This window comes from Anopheles moucheti, chromosome 3, assembly GCF_943734755.1.
Source record: "Anopheles moucheti chromosome 3, idAnoMoucSN_F20_07, whole genome shotgun sequence".
In the NCBI taxonomy this organism is placed as follows: Eukaryota; Metazoa; Arthropoda; class Insecta; order Diptera; family Culicidae; genus Anopheles; species Anopheles moucheti.
This window is the reverse complement of record NC_069141.1, coordinates 7,950,273-7,969,562: the sequence shown is the minus strand read 5'-3', so window position 1 is coordinate 7,969,562 and position 19,290 is coordinate 7,950,273. Positions and strand designations below refer to the sequence as shown.

The window sequence follows — 19,290 nt, the reverse complement described above, 5'->3', positions numbered from 1 at the left end:
ATCCGTCCACTCACTTCATCTCCTCTGCCAATGATGAGGATCTAAAGAGAACTATGCGGCCTGGGTCGTTGGATTTGAGCATCCCATCGAAGCTAATTCCTTTTACGACAGTAAGATAATACATAATACAGGTCGTCATTACGGCTTCTCTATATTCCTTCCACACACATGAGGTCAAAATCCTTCCAAGCAGTTTCTTGTTCGTTGAGCTTCCATGAAACAAAGTCTATTCCTGGGTAGAAAACGATTCGGATCGCTGGTTGCATTTGTTTTGAGTGGTTAAATTTTCTAAGAATGTAACTTTTTAGTCACACGACGTCAGTAAAATCGAGAACGAATATCCGGGTGACATCTCCCAAGCTCTATGCGGACAGGATTAAAACTGTTGCGTTAATGAGAACCATTGCGCGTTTTTTTCCATAATTATTCCAAATTTTATTTACTTATGCACATACATTTTCGCTAATTGAGGCGATTCTTATCAGCGGGTAGGAGTGGTGAAAAAAACTTTATCAAATAGTCATTTTAAATTCTACACCGACATCCCGTTGCTCACTTTACTGGCACAAACTGTATGGATTGTTTAATTCGTCTAATAAATGATACCACAAAACCCTTCTCGGATTGTTTCTGTTCCATCTCGATCAGCTGTTTGCAGAACGTTTCGTTAAACACACCGATAAGGGTCTTTTTCAATGCGATGATGTCTTCGTTTGACACACGCCAGCTGGAATCGGTTTGGTCGGATTGGAAGTCTAGAATAAGGAAAAGAATTTTAGTACGAGCTTTGGCAAAGATGTTCCAGGCTTTTGCGTGACTTACTGTGTCCCGTAAATGTTGAGCTTCCGACGCGATTATTCACGGGCAAAACGCGCAACATGAAGAAGTCCAGATGGGCCCACAGAATGTACAGGTAGTGTTCGATAATGAAAACACTACGCTGCAATTCCTCCTGTTTCCCATTTACACGCTCGGTCAGCAAATTATATTGTAATTGAACTGCAAAGAAGCAGGATAAAGGGGTTCCGATTAAGAAAATGTAAACTGCGTGACGCTGCCTTGTATACTTACTATTTTTATCTAAGTCGATACTTGGCAGTGAGTTGCGTTGTTGCTGTAGGCTTTCCAGTACACTACGCTCCTTGTGATAAAACTCCACCGTACAACGAAGCTGCGTAATAACCACGTACAGACTGTGTGGTACATCCGACGAAGATGTCTCCGTAGCCGAACGGAACGTTTCCTGGCGTATTAATGCCAACGATGTGGGTGCAGTCGCTTTTGTTGGTGTTGAACCAGCAGTACCCGCTGCTGTCGATCCGTCCGGATTGTAGTGTGGCGAAAACAGTACATTAATCGTTCGATGATCAACCACATGGTTCGAGATGCAGTTGCGCGTATATAGGGCAAGATTAGCCGCCACCTCGAGAAAGTATTTCACGTACTGGGAGCGTTGCTTTTGATCATGTCCACTCGCGGTGTTGTTGTTGAGCGCACTGCCAAAGTTAACGCTGCTACTAATACCCATGCCACCGCTACCGTACGGATGCACGATCATACTGCTCTGATGTAGCTCTTTCAGGTTCTGCTCCGATACGATGAATCGGGGCAGCAGGGCCAACATGAACTTTTGCATTCGGTACAGCTGCATGCCGAAGGCTTGATTTGCGTTTGGATCGGTTAGTTCGTAAATTTCCTGATTTGCTGATCGAGCGATCAGGTTCGTTATACCAGCGAGCTCTTTCAGCAGACCCAAATTCATACTCGGCGACCCTGCTCGCAGTACCGTTTCAATCATATCACTGTGGGAAAGGAAGAAGTGTATGATCTGGCTGAGGGCAGAATTGTTTTCGTGTCCCAGCGTCGATAGGATAGCGTCGCAGAGGTTAAGCGCGGGAAACAGAATCTGCTGGAATCGGGCCTCAACCGGTGGGATGAAAGAGGATGATAACGAGGCGGATGCAGCTGCAGCAGCTACGGCCATTGCGGAAGCGTACGACTGTTGCTGGATGTTGCCACCACTCAGGATCTGCACATCGGGATGAAGATCGTACACCTTCATGCTGCCCAACACACCCAGGATGTGTTCCTCGAGCAGCATGCGGGCACCGATCTGGCACCGAGCAAAACGTGTCAGCAGTGCCATCTTCGACTCGTATACATACAGCGCCCGGAAGGTGTTGGGATTGGTCTGCAGAATTCGGCATAGATCACTGTCTCGCTTCAGCAAACTATTGATGATGTGCGACAGATACCCGTGACGGGCGATAAACTCCACGATGTCGATCGATGCATCCATACTGAGCAGCATGTCGAGACAGGACATGGCTAACATTTTACAGATATCATGCCCGGTCGTACAATCTTGGCATATGACGTCGGTCAGATTATCACCGAACGAGTTGAAGATGTCCATAATCATCGTCAAGTGTTTGTAATCCTCCGTTTCCGTGCCGAACGGTTTTCGTCCCGCATTGCTGATGGTTTGGTTTAGGAACGATCCCACTTCTTCCTTATCGTTCTCCAGCTTCTGGCTGCGCTCCAAACTGTCCCGATTGCCCTTGATGATGTACAAGTAGTTCAGCAGCGCTACGTACAGATTCATCTTCAACTGTGGCGATCCATCACTACTGATCAGCAACCAATCGAGAATGTTTTTCAGGATAAACTTCAAGCTAAGCGCATTGGCACGCTCCAGATAGACGTACGTACCACCATCCTGCCGGCTCTGGGCGCTATTATTCGTTTCACCGTTTAGGCCATTTCTCGTACCGACCGCCGTGAGACTCAACCCATTCATGCTAGCATTCTGATGCCTTTCCGATATCATGTGCAGCGACATCTGTTCCGATTTGAGCAGAAAGCAGCTTCTCAAATTCACCATCAACAGCGAGATGGTCGAGGAAGCAATGTTTGCCAGCTCCGGGATGATCTGTTTCGGGACCGCTTTGCTGAGCATGATCTGTAAGATTTCCGTGATGATAATCTGCTTCGTGTCGAGTGACATGATCATGGTGGGGGTAACGCAAACAAGCACCTCCGCCACCTGACCCCATGCTTCCAGGAATTTTATTGTAGAGGAGCAGAGGCTGCGTTGTGTGTTCATATCCAGTGCGTATTTTAGGATCGTTTTCACTTCCTGCACGACATGCGCCCGCTGGCCGGTAGCGATTGTCTGTACCGAATCGAGCTCATCGCGCAGAATGTCATGCAATTTGCGAGTATCGATCAGCCGCATCCGGGTCTTTTGAGACGCGGGCATTTCGCAGCTTTGCAGCAACTCATGAAGGACCGTCACGTTGAAATAGTTCCACGTGGGTTCTTCCAGCTGTTTGATCGTGAAATCGACACAATCGAGCAAAATGCAGAGCAATCGTTTGGCCGTTTCACTCGATTCCTTCGTGGCAGCGATCGAAGTCGTTGAAAGATCGGTTGTACCATTAATCGAGAAGCTCATATTGGCGTTGGTGTAGTAATCGCCCAGACCCGTCGTGACCGGGTCGACCGATGGAGAGTTTATAATTTTGAGCAGTATTTTACAAATCGTTTCAAACTGCGTTGCTTGATTCCGCTCACTCGTTAGCTTCAGCTCGATTACGATCGACTTCAGCAGGAACGTCATCTGGTTCAGCAGGAAGGGATTTTTCGCATCCGGAAAGGGCAGTGATGACGTGTGCCGACAGAGGAAATCGTTGCAAGAGCGCAAAAAGCGTAGAAACACCTCCGACGTGTGGTAGTTGCGACAAATCTGGTACAACAATCGATACGCGTACTCCATTAGCTTGTTGTAGCTGGTCGAAAGTACATTACCACTTTTGATGTGCTACAAAGAATAAACGTAGAAGGTTAATTAAATTTGCTTTCATATTAATTTCCTCAAAATATAACTTACCTCTAAATGCCGATCGAGCAAAGTGATGAGCGATTTCGAACAATGGCTTGGGAAATTCATTATACCCGGTTGTTGCAGACTGGTCAGATGCAGATCCTTTCCAAGATCAAACCCTAACAGATAGTGGGCCAGATTCGGAACAATCGGTTGCTGTAAGCACTCCTGAATTATTTGTATTACAGCAGTCTTAATGCTCGTCGTTACGAAGGTTTCCGTTGTAGAAGATTTGGTTGATATTTCCTCTTCCATTGCTCCGCCACCTAATATCAAGGCCGCTTCGTTCGTCTGTTCCATCAACGGCAAAGGTTCCGCTTCTTCCGTGACATTTAAATCCGCCTCCAAACACTCGACGAACCCTTGCCTTATTTCGTTCTTCAGCTCGTCCGTCTGTGTAACCAGGCCGAGAATGAGCTGGTTAACGTCCGGTAGGGTCATAATGATGGAAAGGATGCGTAACGCTACCAAACTGTTCTCCGGCAGCCACGTGCTGTAGGTAATGTGCTTCATAATGTTCAGCATGTGATTGGCCGTACCGCTGCGTGGATTCACACCGAGCAACAGTTTGTTGATGCCGTTCAGATTCACCGGGCTTGGTGTGCAGAGGTGCATGTTGAAAAATTCTTCCTGCAGGTTCAGTGCCTTTTCTATGATTTGCAGACAAAGCAGGGAGGCGGCCTCGAGAGCACCTTTCCCGGGGAACGGTGTGTAGGAATCGAAACACACAATTGACTCATCGACGATGTGAAGTACGAAACGCAGCAAGTCCGATTTTGTGTTGAGCTGCAGCATAATGCGGTACGCCGGAGGTGTTCGTCCTTCTTTCAGCTCCTTCATCAGGTTTGCATTGGCCGGATTGAAGTGAAAGCTGTTTACAAACATATGCACGATCTGGAGAGACTTTTGAGCTAGTTGCCATTTTTCCGCTCCGTCCTTGTAATTCCTGCTAAACAGTCGCAACAGTACGGTATTCACCACGTAAGATAGGTATGGATGTATGCCGGGAGCTCGTGAACCTTCGCCGAGGTCATCCGGAATGGCCGTGCTCATAAGTGCAGCGAGCAAATCCAGCATGGCCTGCGTAAGTGGGAACGTTTCGTTGCGGCTTTCAACTTCCTCCAGCTCGGAAATTACACCACGCGTTTTAAAATTGCTCGTCGACGGTACCGTGTTGATGATCTGCGAATCTTCCAGATTGTGCCAAAGCTTGATAGCATTCTCCAAGCTTCCCGCCAATGTGGCTAGCGTACGGACGATTTCCGCTTTTAGCTGAATCGGAACGGAACAGCTGATGAGTCCCACCAGCACGTTCAACGGTGCCCATTTGTCGCTTTCGCACAGAGCAATGCGAGACAGTTCGTCGTGACGGGCGACCGCTTGCACTACCTGCAAAACAGCCTGCAGTCCGAGCAGTTCCTGCGGGCTAATGCTTCGACAAATCATTCGATTCCGGTAGACTGTCTCGGATTGTGGATTCTGCTCCTGTCGGAGATTGAAGTAGTACTCGCTGAGAGAATTGAAAAAGTGGTCCCACGAAACTGTGCTGCTGCCGGAATAGGCACTACCCTGTTTCAGGAGGTTGAACGCACTGCGTGCTGCTTGCAGATTGCAGCTCAGACCGGCCAGCATTTTGAGGTAGGGAATAAACAGCGTTGGTGGCAGCAATTCACCTGCTAGCCGGATGAACTTAAACAAACACACCGATCGTGACGAAATACGGTGTCCCGAGAAGCTATGGGCGGACTCGGTCGGACCCCAGTACTCCATGCTGAGGTTCAAATGCTGACGGTCGTTAGCGTAGAGTTTTCCCACCGACAGCAGCAACATTTCAAAGTTCCGACAGAGATTCGTCGGTGGTTCGATTCCCTGCTGCTGGTAGACCTGCACCGTACGTGCCGTTTCATCAGCTCGGCCCCGAAGTTCCGTCACCTTTGAGTGCATCAGTTCGATGAAATCAGCAAACAGCGTATGCAGACGACGGTAGAAGAACTCCGTATCGAATATGAGTTCACTTTCGAGGAACGTGTAGTACATGAAATCGAAAACCTTTCCCTGGAGGGCACCGTTGACGAGCAGTTCGTCTTGATCGATCATTTTGGATGCATCTTGCACGAGCGTTTGTGGCGCCAGCCGAAGTGTGGCAATCGACAGGCCGAACGCGAATAGTGTTAACGCGTGCAGGCCATCGTTTTCCCAACCGGTCGAAAGTGCATCCATGAGGAAATCGATGTAAAGATCGTCTTTGATCATGGGCAGCTTTCTGACCAACTCTTCGCCATCTTCCCTTCGCTGTAGTACGCTTAAATCCAGTGCGTATAGTAATCCCATCTGTAATGTCACCGTAACATCATCGATTCCACCGCTCGATTCGGTGCACTTGTAGCTGCGTAAATACTGCACCAACTTCATCGTTGCATTTCGCGGCAAGCCGGACTGAGCGGCATAATAGTAGATGCACTGGGCCAGCAAGAACCTTATTTCCTCAAACAAATCCAACACTTGGCGATGGTGTCGAGGCGGGCCAAGCGCACGATTCGTCGTCAGAATGTCGAGCTCCTTCGTAATGTCTAGCTCCTGCAGCAAATCGATGATGCGTTCGAGCAGACCGTCCGCAACTAAACCGTCGGTGTAGCTGGTCACGATTTGCGTCACCTCGGGCGGTGCATCCGTACACCATGACACACCGGCGCGCGATTTAAGCAGCTGCTTCAAGCTGGCCACGAGTGATTTCCGTCCATCGTAATACAGCAACACCGCCACCAGTCCACGAGTCAAACCCGGATGGTTTATGGTTTGCTGCTGGGAGGTGCACAGCAGCTCTAGCGCCACATACTCGTTCATGTCGAACATATCCGATATGATGATACTTTCGTCGACCAGCTCTTTGGACAGGATTGTGTGGCCAAACTCGGGCAACGTAATACCCTCGGTAATGCCCTGTTTGATCGCTTCGCGACATTTCGCATTTTTGGGTGGATTTTTCAACAGTGAAATGAAGTTCTGCTTGTGCTTTCGAAGCAACGATTCCAAGCTAGCGGCATGGGACGTATCGGTGAAATCGGTCGATGGGAGTAGATAATTTTCAACGTTGTTCAGCAAGCATTTGTACGGTGTCCACAGATCGTCGGGTGTTGCTGGGAAAAAAGGAAATCACAAGCACCGTGAAAGCAAAGCGTTTGTTGATTCACAATTCCTAACCTCACAATACCGGTTTGCGCCGATCGGGAACGATTCTCAACCACTTACCATCGGCCATCGTGTGTACACTTGACTAGACCGCAAACCAGAACGTGGTAGACCACCGGGTGAATGTATTTTTAGCGTATTTAATACAAAAACGATTCTATTTCACTGCAAAATAATCGTTTTAAGATCGAGAAACAACCCGCACACAAACAGGCGGCAAACGAATTCTTTTACTTGCTTTTTTCCAATGTTTGGGCTGTCAAACTGGTGCACTTGGTCGCACCTTCGGTCATGCGTTGGTGATATTTTGCGATGTTATAAAAACAATCTTATTTATCAAAAATTAGTAAAATAAAGAAGTGATTGGTGAAAAACTCACTAAGGCTTTTTAAAAAAATTTGCTCAATTTCGATTGAATATGAAATGCTGTTGTTCCATCCCAAAAATACATACAATCAATTCAATTGAATTAATCCTCAAAGAGTGCTGGTTGGCGATGTTTTCGTTCAAAAAGCACGTAGGTGGTTTGTTCAATCAATTAGGGAAAAATGGAACGAAAAAACTTTAAAAAAAAACTGAACACCCTCGAGGCATATGTAGAAATGAAAAATAGATCCATGAACAATGGATCATTGTCATTGAATAAACTTATAAACCTTTTCCTAACATGCTTGTGCATGGTTTTGTACGTTTCCAATCAAACCCATTTCATTGGATCATTTTGCAATGAAGCATGCTGCATAGAAGCATCAGAAGCATCGTGCAAGGTGCTTTTCATACGATCGGTGATAAGCATCGAAAGCTCATGATCAGAAGCTGTTGCGCCGCTTCCCGGTGTTTTGCCCTTCCACACGGACTCGGCCGACAACGACAACGTGTGGCGACAGCGATTTCATCAATAAAAGTCATCGTTTATAAGTGCTGATTATATAAAAATTTATCGCTTATCACGCGGATATAATGTCAGAGAATCAATTAAAACCGCGACATCACATCACGAAGATGCGTTTCGATCGAGGTGGACCGTTTCGGCGAATGTTGGCTGACGGGCTGACGGTTGGTGGTGCGGTCACTTAAACCTTCTTTCAACCATGTGCCGAAACATAACGGTGCAGGATGCGAGGGATGATCACTGAATCACGATCCTGTGCTCAACAGGATGGTCAACAGGGTAGCAGCAGGTAGGAGAGCTCGTTGTGAAAAGAGTCTCAAATGGGGTTTCTTTCATCAAAACTATGGAAATATGAACGACTTGATGAAGGCCGCGAGTCTAATTTATATCTTCCACTCTTTCCTCCAAATGAATCAAATGCGATCACTAGTTTTGGTTCGTTTATGACAACTACTCGTAGAAAGCGTCATATAAAGCACATCTTTAACCTTTTTCCAATGCAATACTCCTCCAATATACGAAATTGAAATTCCACCATAGCCTTTTGATATTATTTATTGAGACTTCATCTATCTGTTAAGTTCATAATGCAATATTGTACCAAACTTAACGATCCACATTGCATCTCGGTATTAGAAAACCCTCGGACACTAAGACGGCTTGCAATTTCTTCACACCTAGATGGTTGAACCGAAGCTCAATTTCAAACTTTCGGTACCTCCAGCATTACTGTGCCCCTTCGAGGTGGTTAATCATCCCAATAATTCAACGCTACTGCCCCCGGGGGCTCGTAAGACCCACACCAGTAGGCGAATATTTACGGTCATTGAGGTGGTTTGCAGATAAATCTACCATTCTGGAAGCGATCGGTCTGCCTGCCCACCGAATGCAGCACAGCGCGTATCGAAGAATTCGTACCGTAATACTGTAACTACGAGACGAAGAGCCGGGACGACACACTAGTACCGAAGCAACGGAGACATCCGCGAAGATGAATGAAAGGAAATCTCTTGTCGCAACAGCGGTATCGGACAATCTTGGCGATGGAAGGGTTGGATAGTATCGCCGCGTGAAAGGTGACTCCCGTCGAACTACTGAATTTATTCGATATGGCGATTAGTCCATTAGGTCAAAGGTGATACGATAGATCTCGCGGCGGTCTCGCTGCACTGTCCGCTGCTGCATCACTTGGGTGGGTCAGATGCGCAAAGATCGGCAGTAAATTTTCATTCGGAAAGCTATTAAAGTAATGCGAGCTATTCGGGAACTATTGGAATTTTAATGAAGTTTGGTAAAATAGTTTAATAACAATATTGAGCACACTATAATGCTATAGCATGTTGATTAGGCAAGGGATCCTTTTCGCTTAAGGTTGTACATTGCGTAATAGACCAAAATGCAAATTGCAGTTGCAGTTTACTGTGGCGTATTCGTGTCACAAGCCATTCGCGATATTTTATGTCCAGATGCCCAACCTTAATAAAAAAAATCCTGAGCCCTCTTGCCGGCACTGTTGGGCATACTTAGATACATCATATAGATATCTGTTGCACTACACGAAAACTTCAATGCCGCTGATGAAACCGGCAGCATTTGCGATAAAACTCGTGAGTGTACTATTACACATGTTGTTTATTAATGTTGCTGTTGTTTTAAAGAAACGTCACAGCTTTGACATTACTCCCAGTAGGTTTCGTGATTTCGATTATAGATACAAAATTATTGAATTTGTTTCTTCCGCAGAGATTTGACTAAAAAAGATCTATCTACAACTTCCGAGTTAGGGAGGTCGGTATAACCCAAAAGAGTGCTAGATTCTCCTCTAGATGATAGGGTACTCGTATGAAATATCAGTGAAGTTTGTCGTTAGCGCCACAAGGAACCCTGCTAACAAATCCTAACTGCTGCTAGTTCCTGTACTCACATACGCCTCTGGTCATGGTCGTTGTACAAAACTAACGCAACCCGCTTAGCCACGTTCAACAGCATGAAACTCAGAAGAATTTTTGGCTCCGTATGTTTGGAAGTACAATGGAGGAGAAGCCTTATTGACGAGCTCTACGAGCTGTCTCGCCAGGCTCCGATGGGCTGGTCATGTCATTAGAATGACGCCGGACGACCCAGCTCGTAAAGCTCTTTTATAACGTCCACATGGCCAGACGAGGCGTGGTATGTCTAAATTGAGATGGAGAGATGGCGTTGATACACGTCCGCCATCAAGACCGGGATAATGGATTAGCAGACTATGGCGCTCGACCGTGGTGATTTAAAGGACAAAGCCGCATGGCCGGATAAGTAGGTAAGTAAACGTTATTATTCAATTTGAATGTCTAAAACTCCCATTTCTAGCAAAAGAATATTAATGAATCATAAGTAATTAATTTATACTTGAACTAATAATGTTATCACAGGTGTACAGATGAAAATAAAACAAAAACGACTTATTAAATGTATGCATTTTTCATATGGGAGGGGAAAGAAGCAGATAAACATCACGATCCACGCCTGATGATGAATCGTTTGAGCCTTTCAAGCACCATAAAGCCAACGTTTGTCATAATAAATTTTGGAACGAGATGAAATATAAATTGCACTCAACGCGAGCACCACAATGCAATAACAAAAAAGATATGTTGTCATATTTTAGACACCACGCGCACAAGGAAGCTACCCGCAAATGGCAACACGTTAGCCGGGGTGACTTTGGGAACTGCGCGTGCGCAAAAACAAAACCCCAACAGTTCACTTATCCGGCACGTAAATCAAATAGAATTTAAATTCTAAATTTCAAACCAACCTGAAGGTGGGTTACGCTTTTGTTCATAAAGTTTGCCGATGTTTCGTGGCATAATTCATTTCTGCACCATGCGCCAGATCTAAAAATCGTCACACCTCCCCAAAGCGCGGGTTCTAGTGTCGCCTGGCGGTGGTGCGAAATGCTGCTGCCCTGCTGCCTAATTATGAAGCTTCTTATGGGGGGGGGGATTGTGCTGTGACAAACGGTTTCGCACGGGATAACTTATTGTGTGCGATTGTGTACGCAATTGTGGCCAGGTCCGGGAGCGCTGGGGGTGTCTTTGACGTTTGCTTCGTTGTTGTGTCACCTGTCAAATCGTTAGTGATTCAACTGCTCGCTGGTAAGTGTGTTAATTTTGTTTGCAAACTTGCATCGGTTTGCAACGCGAATGAGGAAATTGGGTCTTGCTTTGACAGCTTGCAAGATATTCAGTTTTTTTCTTTGCATTACATGAAAGCTGTTTGGTACAAATGTTAGCAGCTTAAAGATTTTTGCGTCCTGTTCCAACATTGTAGCGCAGAAAAAAGGGATTTTATGTCCAAAGCCTTATCATTCATTTGTCTTTCCGAGTTGTCCGAGCTTATCGGCTGTGGACGGAAATGTGATCACAACACTTCAGAAAGCTGAAAGCCGATAAACGAAGCAGAAAGCACCTGAAACCCTTATTTGGGGTTTCTGCCTTATGCCATACACCAGCTCTTTTTGGAGGGGACTGATTCATTCGCTGTACGAAGCAGCACAGACGATGCTCTCATTAATCTGCCCACCATCGGAACGGGGTGCATCGTGGAAGATTGACGATCGTTCACACCGTCGGAAATGGGTCGGGCGGGATGCCAAAATAATAAAAAAAACCAGAACTCCAACCTTAAGCCCCCGACCCGGTTGGCGTACACTCACTTACGGACAATTAGCGTGACATCCATCTCGAATTGATAGGTTTTGCAAATTTAATGCACTCTGGTTCGGTGAAGAGTTGGAATTGTTGGTGGTAAGTGACTGTGTTTTTGTTGTTGTGCCTTTTGCTTGGAACTTACAACAGGAAGGCGTCGCCACTTCGTAGGGCAATCAAATGTGGATGGGTCATAAACGGAAAAGGAGAGTGAATAAAACCGGACAGACAAAAGGAAAGAGACGCTTGAACGTTTTTAAAACGATCGATACGATCGTAAAGTTGGCCCGGTGTTCCAAGTGCATAAAACGCTTTATTTTGCCAATCCACAATAAAACGATTGACTTGGACACGTTTTTTTGGAGGGTAGAATTGGTATGTAATTGCACAGCAACGCCCCAAAGTTAGGATAATTAAATAATATCACTAAATATTGCGAATTCATTTCGAGTAAATAAGGGCGAATAAGTTAAGCGATTGTAGAGTTTTCCGATACGAGCGAAAGGTGTAAAACTTCCTTTCGATTCGGTGGGAGAACAGATAGAATCTTAATGACCTGCTCGAGCTTAAATTTGGAGCTAATATGGGGCAACTTTCTTTTTCCTCTCCCGCGTCCAATTGCTGATAGTAAATTTTGCATTCCACCTTTATGTCACCATCGAAATGCACTTTGATAGAGGAGTCTCGATCATGGCCGCAAACACGGTGTGAGTATAAGTGTTCAGACTTGAAGTTGAGCGGAGTTTTATCTTGTTCCGGAGAGTAAAAACTCAACAGAAAAAAAACTACCACGCGCTAAATGCATGTATGCAAATATGTTAACGATTCGTTTGAGGCGTTTTTTCGCTGCTTTCCTGCAACTATCAAGCGTCAGTGTCGGCGCCAACCTCACCTACCCGGTTGGGCGACAGCGGGAAAAGGAATTCTCCGTCGGGTTTGGATGGAACAGACAGCCGCGTCCAGGCGAGTTTGAACGATTTGATTGCATAATTGTTGATTGGTCAAACAAATTAGGCCACGCTTGTCAAACAACCCGACGCCTCGGTGTCATCTTCAGACGCTGGGCAGCGAATGTGACGTGCGGTTGATACGCGTTTAGTCGTAGCGTCGGTGCGCGGATATTTTGCGCCCAGTTATCCGCACGCCATTTCAGCTGCAGCTGATGGTGCAAATTATGATACGAAAACTGTAAGAGATGTAAACTGTTAGAGAGCCCACGCACTGTGAGGTACAAGAATTAATGACTTCCTTAAATCTGAGTCGGTTGTACAACAACAGATACTATTGACAAATTAAATGTGAAAACGCCTTGTTGTAAAACATTTTTATCCACATTCAACAGCGCCAAAACAAAGCTGAGTAAAATGATCGGATAACTTCGGCTCCTCGCACACGGCAGGCGTAATACAAGCAGCACGGTTGAGGCACGGTTTACGATCAGGTTTTTTGTTGTTTTGTTTTTCGGGAGTTTCAGGTTTTTGCATGATGCTCCACGAGTGTGAGTGTTTAAGGGGAATCACGTTTCGGATAAAGTTCTTCGCGCAACTTGAGACTCACTCTTTGGGGGCGATCACCCTTTGGTCCTCACCAAGGGTGAGTTGGTAAGGGTGATATTACCTGGTGGCCGCTGTTGACTGGAATGGATGAGGAGATATTTCAGCATGTTGTCGCGGGAGGTTTTCGTTTTTCTTTCGCTTCGAGAAACATTCAATCCGATCGCATGATCATGCAATCGCGTTGTAATCCGATGATCGAGAAATTTGATATAGCAATCTTTGCCTATGAAATAATAAGGGTAGGAAATATGCTGTTAAGCTCAATTATTCACAAAAGGTTGTAATAAACTGTTTTCAACATTTTGTAAAACATTTTGTGATCACAGGCCAGCTAACAAAGTTAACATTATTAAGAGAGAACATAGAATCTTCAGAGGAGATGTACACGGAGAAGCGTAAAGAACTCTTGTTGCGAATAACAGGTCAATTGGTACTTAGGTCTTTAAGAAATTCGCAGTACCACTTAACAAGATGTTGATTAGAGAAAACACCTTTGGACATTGAAGATATCCATTGGAGGTATTGTAACAGGAGTGAGTGTATTTTTTAAGATATTTCTATTTATTCAAACATTTAAGACATCTTCTATTCATCTAACAGATTGTACACCTCTTCTTAACAATGTAGTATTAAAAGGCAAATTTATTTTTTTTGCAAGCCGATCCTATACCGGACAATATTTTCGATGACAGATAAAACAATTTCGTGAATAAATGTGACAGATAGAAATAATAACAAAATATCCACATCACACCCGTTGCCGAAATTAATCAAACACGGCGGAAATTCAATACTTCCGGCCATGGTGAGGTTTTGACAGCTTCTGTCTGTTAGCTACCGTGCAAATGGGGAGTGCGATGCCTAATGATTTCCCTTTTCGATTCGTCTGGTAATGCTGAGGATGGGTTTTGTCATGTGGCAGACAACCTTGAGCTATGTGCAAAATTATGTTTCACCCCGTCCGGCGATCACAGGCGCTTGAAGAGCATGATTCGGGTATTAGCGAACGGTCGCGGTTCATTAATCATCATAAATCATGGCCAAGTGCTTCCAGGATGTTGTGGAGCGTTTGGAAACGCTTTCCAAAGCGGAAATTGACGGTAGGATGGATTGCGAGTATGGAAGAAGATGTAGGGAAGAAGATGCTTTTAAAGTAGATGAAGTTTAGGTTAATAGTTAAAGAACTCATGTCAAGAAATGAATACCCCCATCCATGTACTAGAGAGTTGTATGAAAAATATATGCTTAAATAAAATAAATTTAGAGTAAACATACCTTTCAGCAAAAAAAATATTTAAATTCAATCAATCAAACTTGGTTTTATAGCACCCGTGAACAGTTTGATTGTAAAGCTTTATTTGATTGATTTAAATGCAGATTCCAAATGCATCCGATTCGTGGTCGACTGATCCTCCCATTTCGGTGCTATAATCCACACGCATAAAGTAGGTAGTCAGCGGCACACATAAATAAGGTTTAAGTAAAACCATTTCATTCCGATTGACGAAAGCAAATGCCATAAGCCAAGGGAAAATATTTCGGTTATCATCCCAAGACCACTGCACCAGCGCCCTCCCACCCTGAAATGGATGGACCAATTTCAATCAATATCAATAAACTCGGGAAACGATATTAATGGCGTGTAAAATGGTAGTAAAACATCACCCTGCAGCAAAGGCTACCGCCAGGGGGAGCATATTTTATTCGATGCATTTCATCTGCCGTTGCATTCCACGTTTGTCAACGCGGTGCGATAAAGATACATCTTAACGAAATGTGTTCCTCACCTTCATTGCGAACCCTTAAGCCGAAATTCAATCGTGTTTGATTGTTGATACTGGCGGCTCTTGCCTGTGTGCCTGTGTGTGGTAACAAGTGGCCATGTCTGGCGGGAACAGGTTACTGTCGTGGGGCCTTTGCACTGCTGTCGCACATCATAACAGTAGAAAATAGGGTTTGTGACGGGGAACGCTAGCAGGGGATGAAAGAAGATGATCATCGTTCGATCACGCACCAATTCAACCGCAAAAGGCTCCCCCGAAGGAACGCACGTGTTTACGCAAGCGCTCAGTCGCAACATTAAATCCACCCGCTGTTATCCCGCCACCAGCATGGGTGGGAAGGGAGTGTGGTATCAATACGGACAGGGAAGTAGGGGGGGATGAAAATCCCGAGGGTGAGTCGCTGGACGGATGATGCATACGGTTTTATTTTTTGTCGCTTGCCACCAACCCAACAGCATAATTAATGTTCGCAGCGCAATCGTGCCCAAACGCGCGTGCGAGCCAATTCATGTTTGTATTAGCCGCATGGCGCAAAAGCGGGGACGGGAGGTGGTTGTGGTTAATTTCTGGCCTGTCGCTACAGCTTAGCCGAACTGTCAAAGGTACGGAGCATCTTCGCCACTTCACGGGCTCCAAAACTCCGGCGAACCGGCTGACGAAAAGATGGCGCCAGTTCAGCCGGTTCCCAGAGGTTCAGCGTGGTTGACGGATTTTTTCTTGTTTCTTTTCTGCGTTTGAAGGTGATTGATTTTGAACGCCCCTCTATGTAAGCTCCACAATCCGGCCTGAGAAGGGTGGGGAAACACGTTGAAGAAGTGTGTAGCGATTCCGCTAACATATCGGTTGATGTAGTTTTCCAAACTCTCGTGATATTACTAAACGTGACCTTCAACGGCTGTCATTCGGTTTTTTTTTCGGTCACTATTAATTATGACCAATCCGAAGACTGGACTCATCCTTTAGCTCGTCCGGTTCGAACCCTTTTGGAATGTGTTACACGATGTGGATAGATGGAAAGCAAAATAAAAAAAATACCCTCAACCGAACTGTACGGAATGCATTCCAGGGCAGTCCTAAAAGGGCAGTAAGGGCACGTCGGTGTGTCGAATGCAGATTTGGAATTTGGGCTTGCTTGGTGTTTTGAGTGCGATCATTTTTCATCCGAAATCTATACGGCAAAGGTGTTTGACACACGGGCGGCCGTACACAACGAAGAGACGGAGCGGCGCTAAAGGGCCTTTCGGTGGCACAAGAATGGCGCCGGGTGCTGTATGGAATGTGGGCGGCTGAGTGTGTTTGAAATTTGACCCAAATTTAGCAAATTATTTGGATAATAGAATGAATACCGAAATGCGGGACAACATTACTTCTAAGCCGATCGATCCAATTGTTACCCGGCTATCAACACGAATGCATGATTTAATGTTTTGGACAGTTTTTATAGGATTATAATAGCTTTGTTTTTCGCTCACCAGTTACATTATTTCGTAAAAATTGTGTCAAGGTTGCTAAAAACCGAGCCCTGGTTTATATGCGCAGCTGCGCACGCCATCACCTCAAGGAAAGCAATGATATTTCTTACCAAGAGTTTTGTTGTTTTCTTGTTAACATTTCCTCCATATCACACCGGACCAGGAGGCTCGAATTTGAAGGAGAATGAAAATAAATATTTACATAAAAAAGAAATTAGATTAACGGCGGGTCGATCATTATCGTCGCTTTGTCTGGCAGTTATCTCATAATTTATTTCTGATCAGTTCGACAAAACCGATGCGATACCGAGCGAACCAAGTCGAATCCGTATCCGTGGCAGTTAAGGGAGTTTGAAAATAAATGTAAATTTAAATGATTTCAGCATTAACCCTATCGGTTCGGACATGGGATTGTGCGGTGGTTGTTTGAGATATTGCAACCGCTAAAGGGATGCTCTGGTTGCCGTTGGTCAATTCATTTGATAAGGTTCGATAATTGTTGATCGATTGAGAATGAGTTTTGGTAAGATGGGGTTTAAGCTTTACTGCTACGTTTCAATGGGATGCTATTTTTCATGAAAAGTGAAACATTTTAATCGCATTGAATCGATTATGTTTAATCATAGTGCATGTCCCTTTAATACATAATTCCACTCAGAGCCTAATTTATATACGTATTCAATCGTCGATGATATCCTTTAACACTATTTTTTAGCTGGAGGTCCTCTATAGTTTATTTCATAGAACACCTATTTCTGTACGAGATGGACATTGTTAAGATGTAATATTCTACCATAATGAGCTTTTAAAGGTGCTGGCAAATAAATGCTTCCAGCCGTATAAAGAAAATACCTCAAAGATTACCCAAGACCAAAGTCTTTCTCCCTGGTACTTAGATGCGAACGAAATGCGTGTTTTTTAGCAATCTTCGAAGAGTGCATCTCCACTCCAAGGGGAGACTTTTTGAAGTCCATTTTTTAAAAGCATACATTAAAATGAGTTTGCTTAGAGTTACTAGTCAGATCAGATAACATTCCCTTCGATTAAACTGTTGGGAAATGTTCTCCATTACGAGAAGCTGTTACTGATCGTAGCTCGTTTCTATTTTCATAATCTCCACCATGATCAATAATGTTTTCTGTTTCGTCTTTATCCTCTAGCCAACTTATAGTGATCGAACAACCGGCTCAACATTCAACCACCTGAAGCTAACGCCAAAATCGATCACGATCCGTTGGGACATCAAAACAAAGCACCAATCGATCATCGTTATTATGCTCCCCATTATCACCATTATGTTTGACGTCCCATCGCCATTATCACCTTTGAAGTGAGCTCGGAGTGTAGGGAGGAAGAGTCGGCAATAAAAGTCACCGCCGGACTTTGAAAGCCACCGTAAAAAAGCCTCGGTTATGTGGGTGGCCGCGATGGTTGTAATCCTGGAAAATTCGCTCAACCATTACGCAAGCCGAAGTGGTTTTCGGCAGTGCGACCGACCGCGCTAGGCGCCTGGTAGATGAAGAGCATTAGCGACCGAGCGAAGTCGGAATCGTTTGCAGATGTTTGCTGTTAATTTTCCTATCGATGGATTACGATTACGTCCATCATCGGGAGGTCTGTCAAGCGGTAGACAGGGATGGGATGCTTTTTTTTATTGACGCTAGGCTACGGTCCCTCACTGGTCCGGCACAGTTTGTTGTTTGTGATGTGTTTTTCTTCAAAGGTGACCATATTACCGGACAAAAAGGAAAGCCTGCCCGTTACGGGCTGGTGTTTAGCTAAATGGTTGCCTTTGAATGGCAATGAGGGCGAGAAAAAATATCATCCAGCACACTGGCGTTGGACGATGATAACGAACCAACAGAGCACATGGTTATGGAAATAGGTAACTATAGGTGCGATAAGTAATCCGTAAGCTCGTCCTTCGATGTAAGCCACAGCTTTATCGCATCCGGGGCGATATTGATTCTAAGTATACCGTGTGCCGTGTTTTTGTACATCCGAAAATGATAATCGACGCACTATTAATAGTAATTCTAACACGAACGAAAGACACGCATTTGATTCAGCTGATACCAACATCTTTTTCGAACGGTTTTCGTGCGGCACGGCACGGCGACAACCAAAGGGAGCATAAAATTTAATCAAACGAATGGTGAAATTCGCTCGCGAGCAAACACATTCGCTTTTAATAATCCTTTAAACGATCTGATTTACATATTCATATGCGCCATCGGCGACCGAACCGCACTATCCTTCCCAGTGGCGTGTCGCATTTAGTGGCGTTTTCGATTCGAGCCGCGTTAGCCTTAGCGAACGACTGATGCGACATGACGGCAGGCAGAAGAAACGGTCAATTGTATGCAGCTTTACGTTCACCGTTGTGGATCTGACTAGCTCCTGGGTGAGTATGAGTAACGCACAGTGTGTTTGTATATTTTTGGTGGCTAACCCTCACACAATTGTGGCGTGGCTTTCGTACACCGAAAGCACCCGCAAGTGTTGGGAAGATTGCCCTTCAGGTAGCATCAACAGGGCCGCCCATGGCCCTGTCATCATGGGCCGCCATTCCCAGGCGCAATGACTGGTGCGTTTAGTAACAGTGCCTAACTAATTGGGCGCCGGGCAATTTATCGGTGTCCTCCGGGTTGACGAGAAAGGGAAAGTTATGAATGTAACCCCCTGCCGAAAACGGTTCAATGGGTCATTGGGTCGTGATGGAGGTGGATGTAGCACTTGTTTCCTTCACGCTCACTTATTATGATGGCAGTATTGTTCACACTTGCACCGAGAAACCGGCCGATGGTTCGGATGATCTATGA

General features: G+C 45.1%; 1 protein-coding gene across 1 annotated transcript; it reads right to left on the bottom strand.

The window, feature by feature from the left end:
* Window positions 1-417: 417 nt before the first annotated feature.
* LOC128301013 (nuclear pore complex protein Nup205) lies at window positions 418-7,145 on the bottom strand. Its single transcript, XM_053037304.1, has 5 exons — window positions 7,136-7,145; window positions 3,893-7,023; window positions 1,072-3,823; window positions 823-999; window positions 418-755 (listed from the first exon to the last, which is right to left on the bottom strand). Exons 1-5 carry the CDS (start codon window positions 7,143-7,145, stop codon window positions 553-555), a joined length of 6,273 nt encoding a protein of 2,090 aa, XP_052893264.1. The 3' UTR covers window positions 418-552.
* Window positions 7,146-19,290: the final 12,145 nt, after the last annotated feature.

Coding starts and splice junctions, on each gene's coding strand:
- LOC128301013 (XM_053037304.1), bottom strand. Junction 3,824..3,892: donor TGCTCGATCGGCATTTAGAG/GTAAGTTATATT, acceptor TATTCTTTGTAG/CACATCAAAAGTGGTAATGT. Junction 756..822: donor CTCAACATTTACGGGACACA/GTAAGTCACGCA, acceptor TCCTTATTCTAG/ACTTCCAATCCGACCAAACC.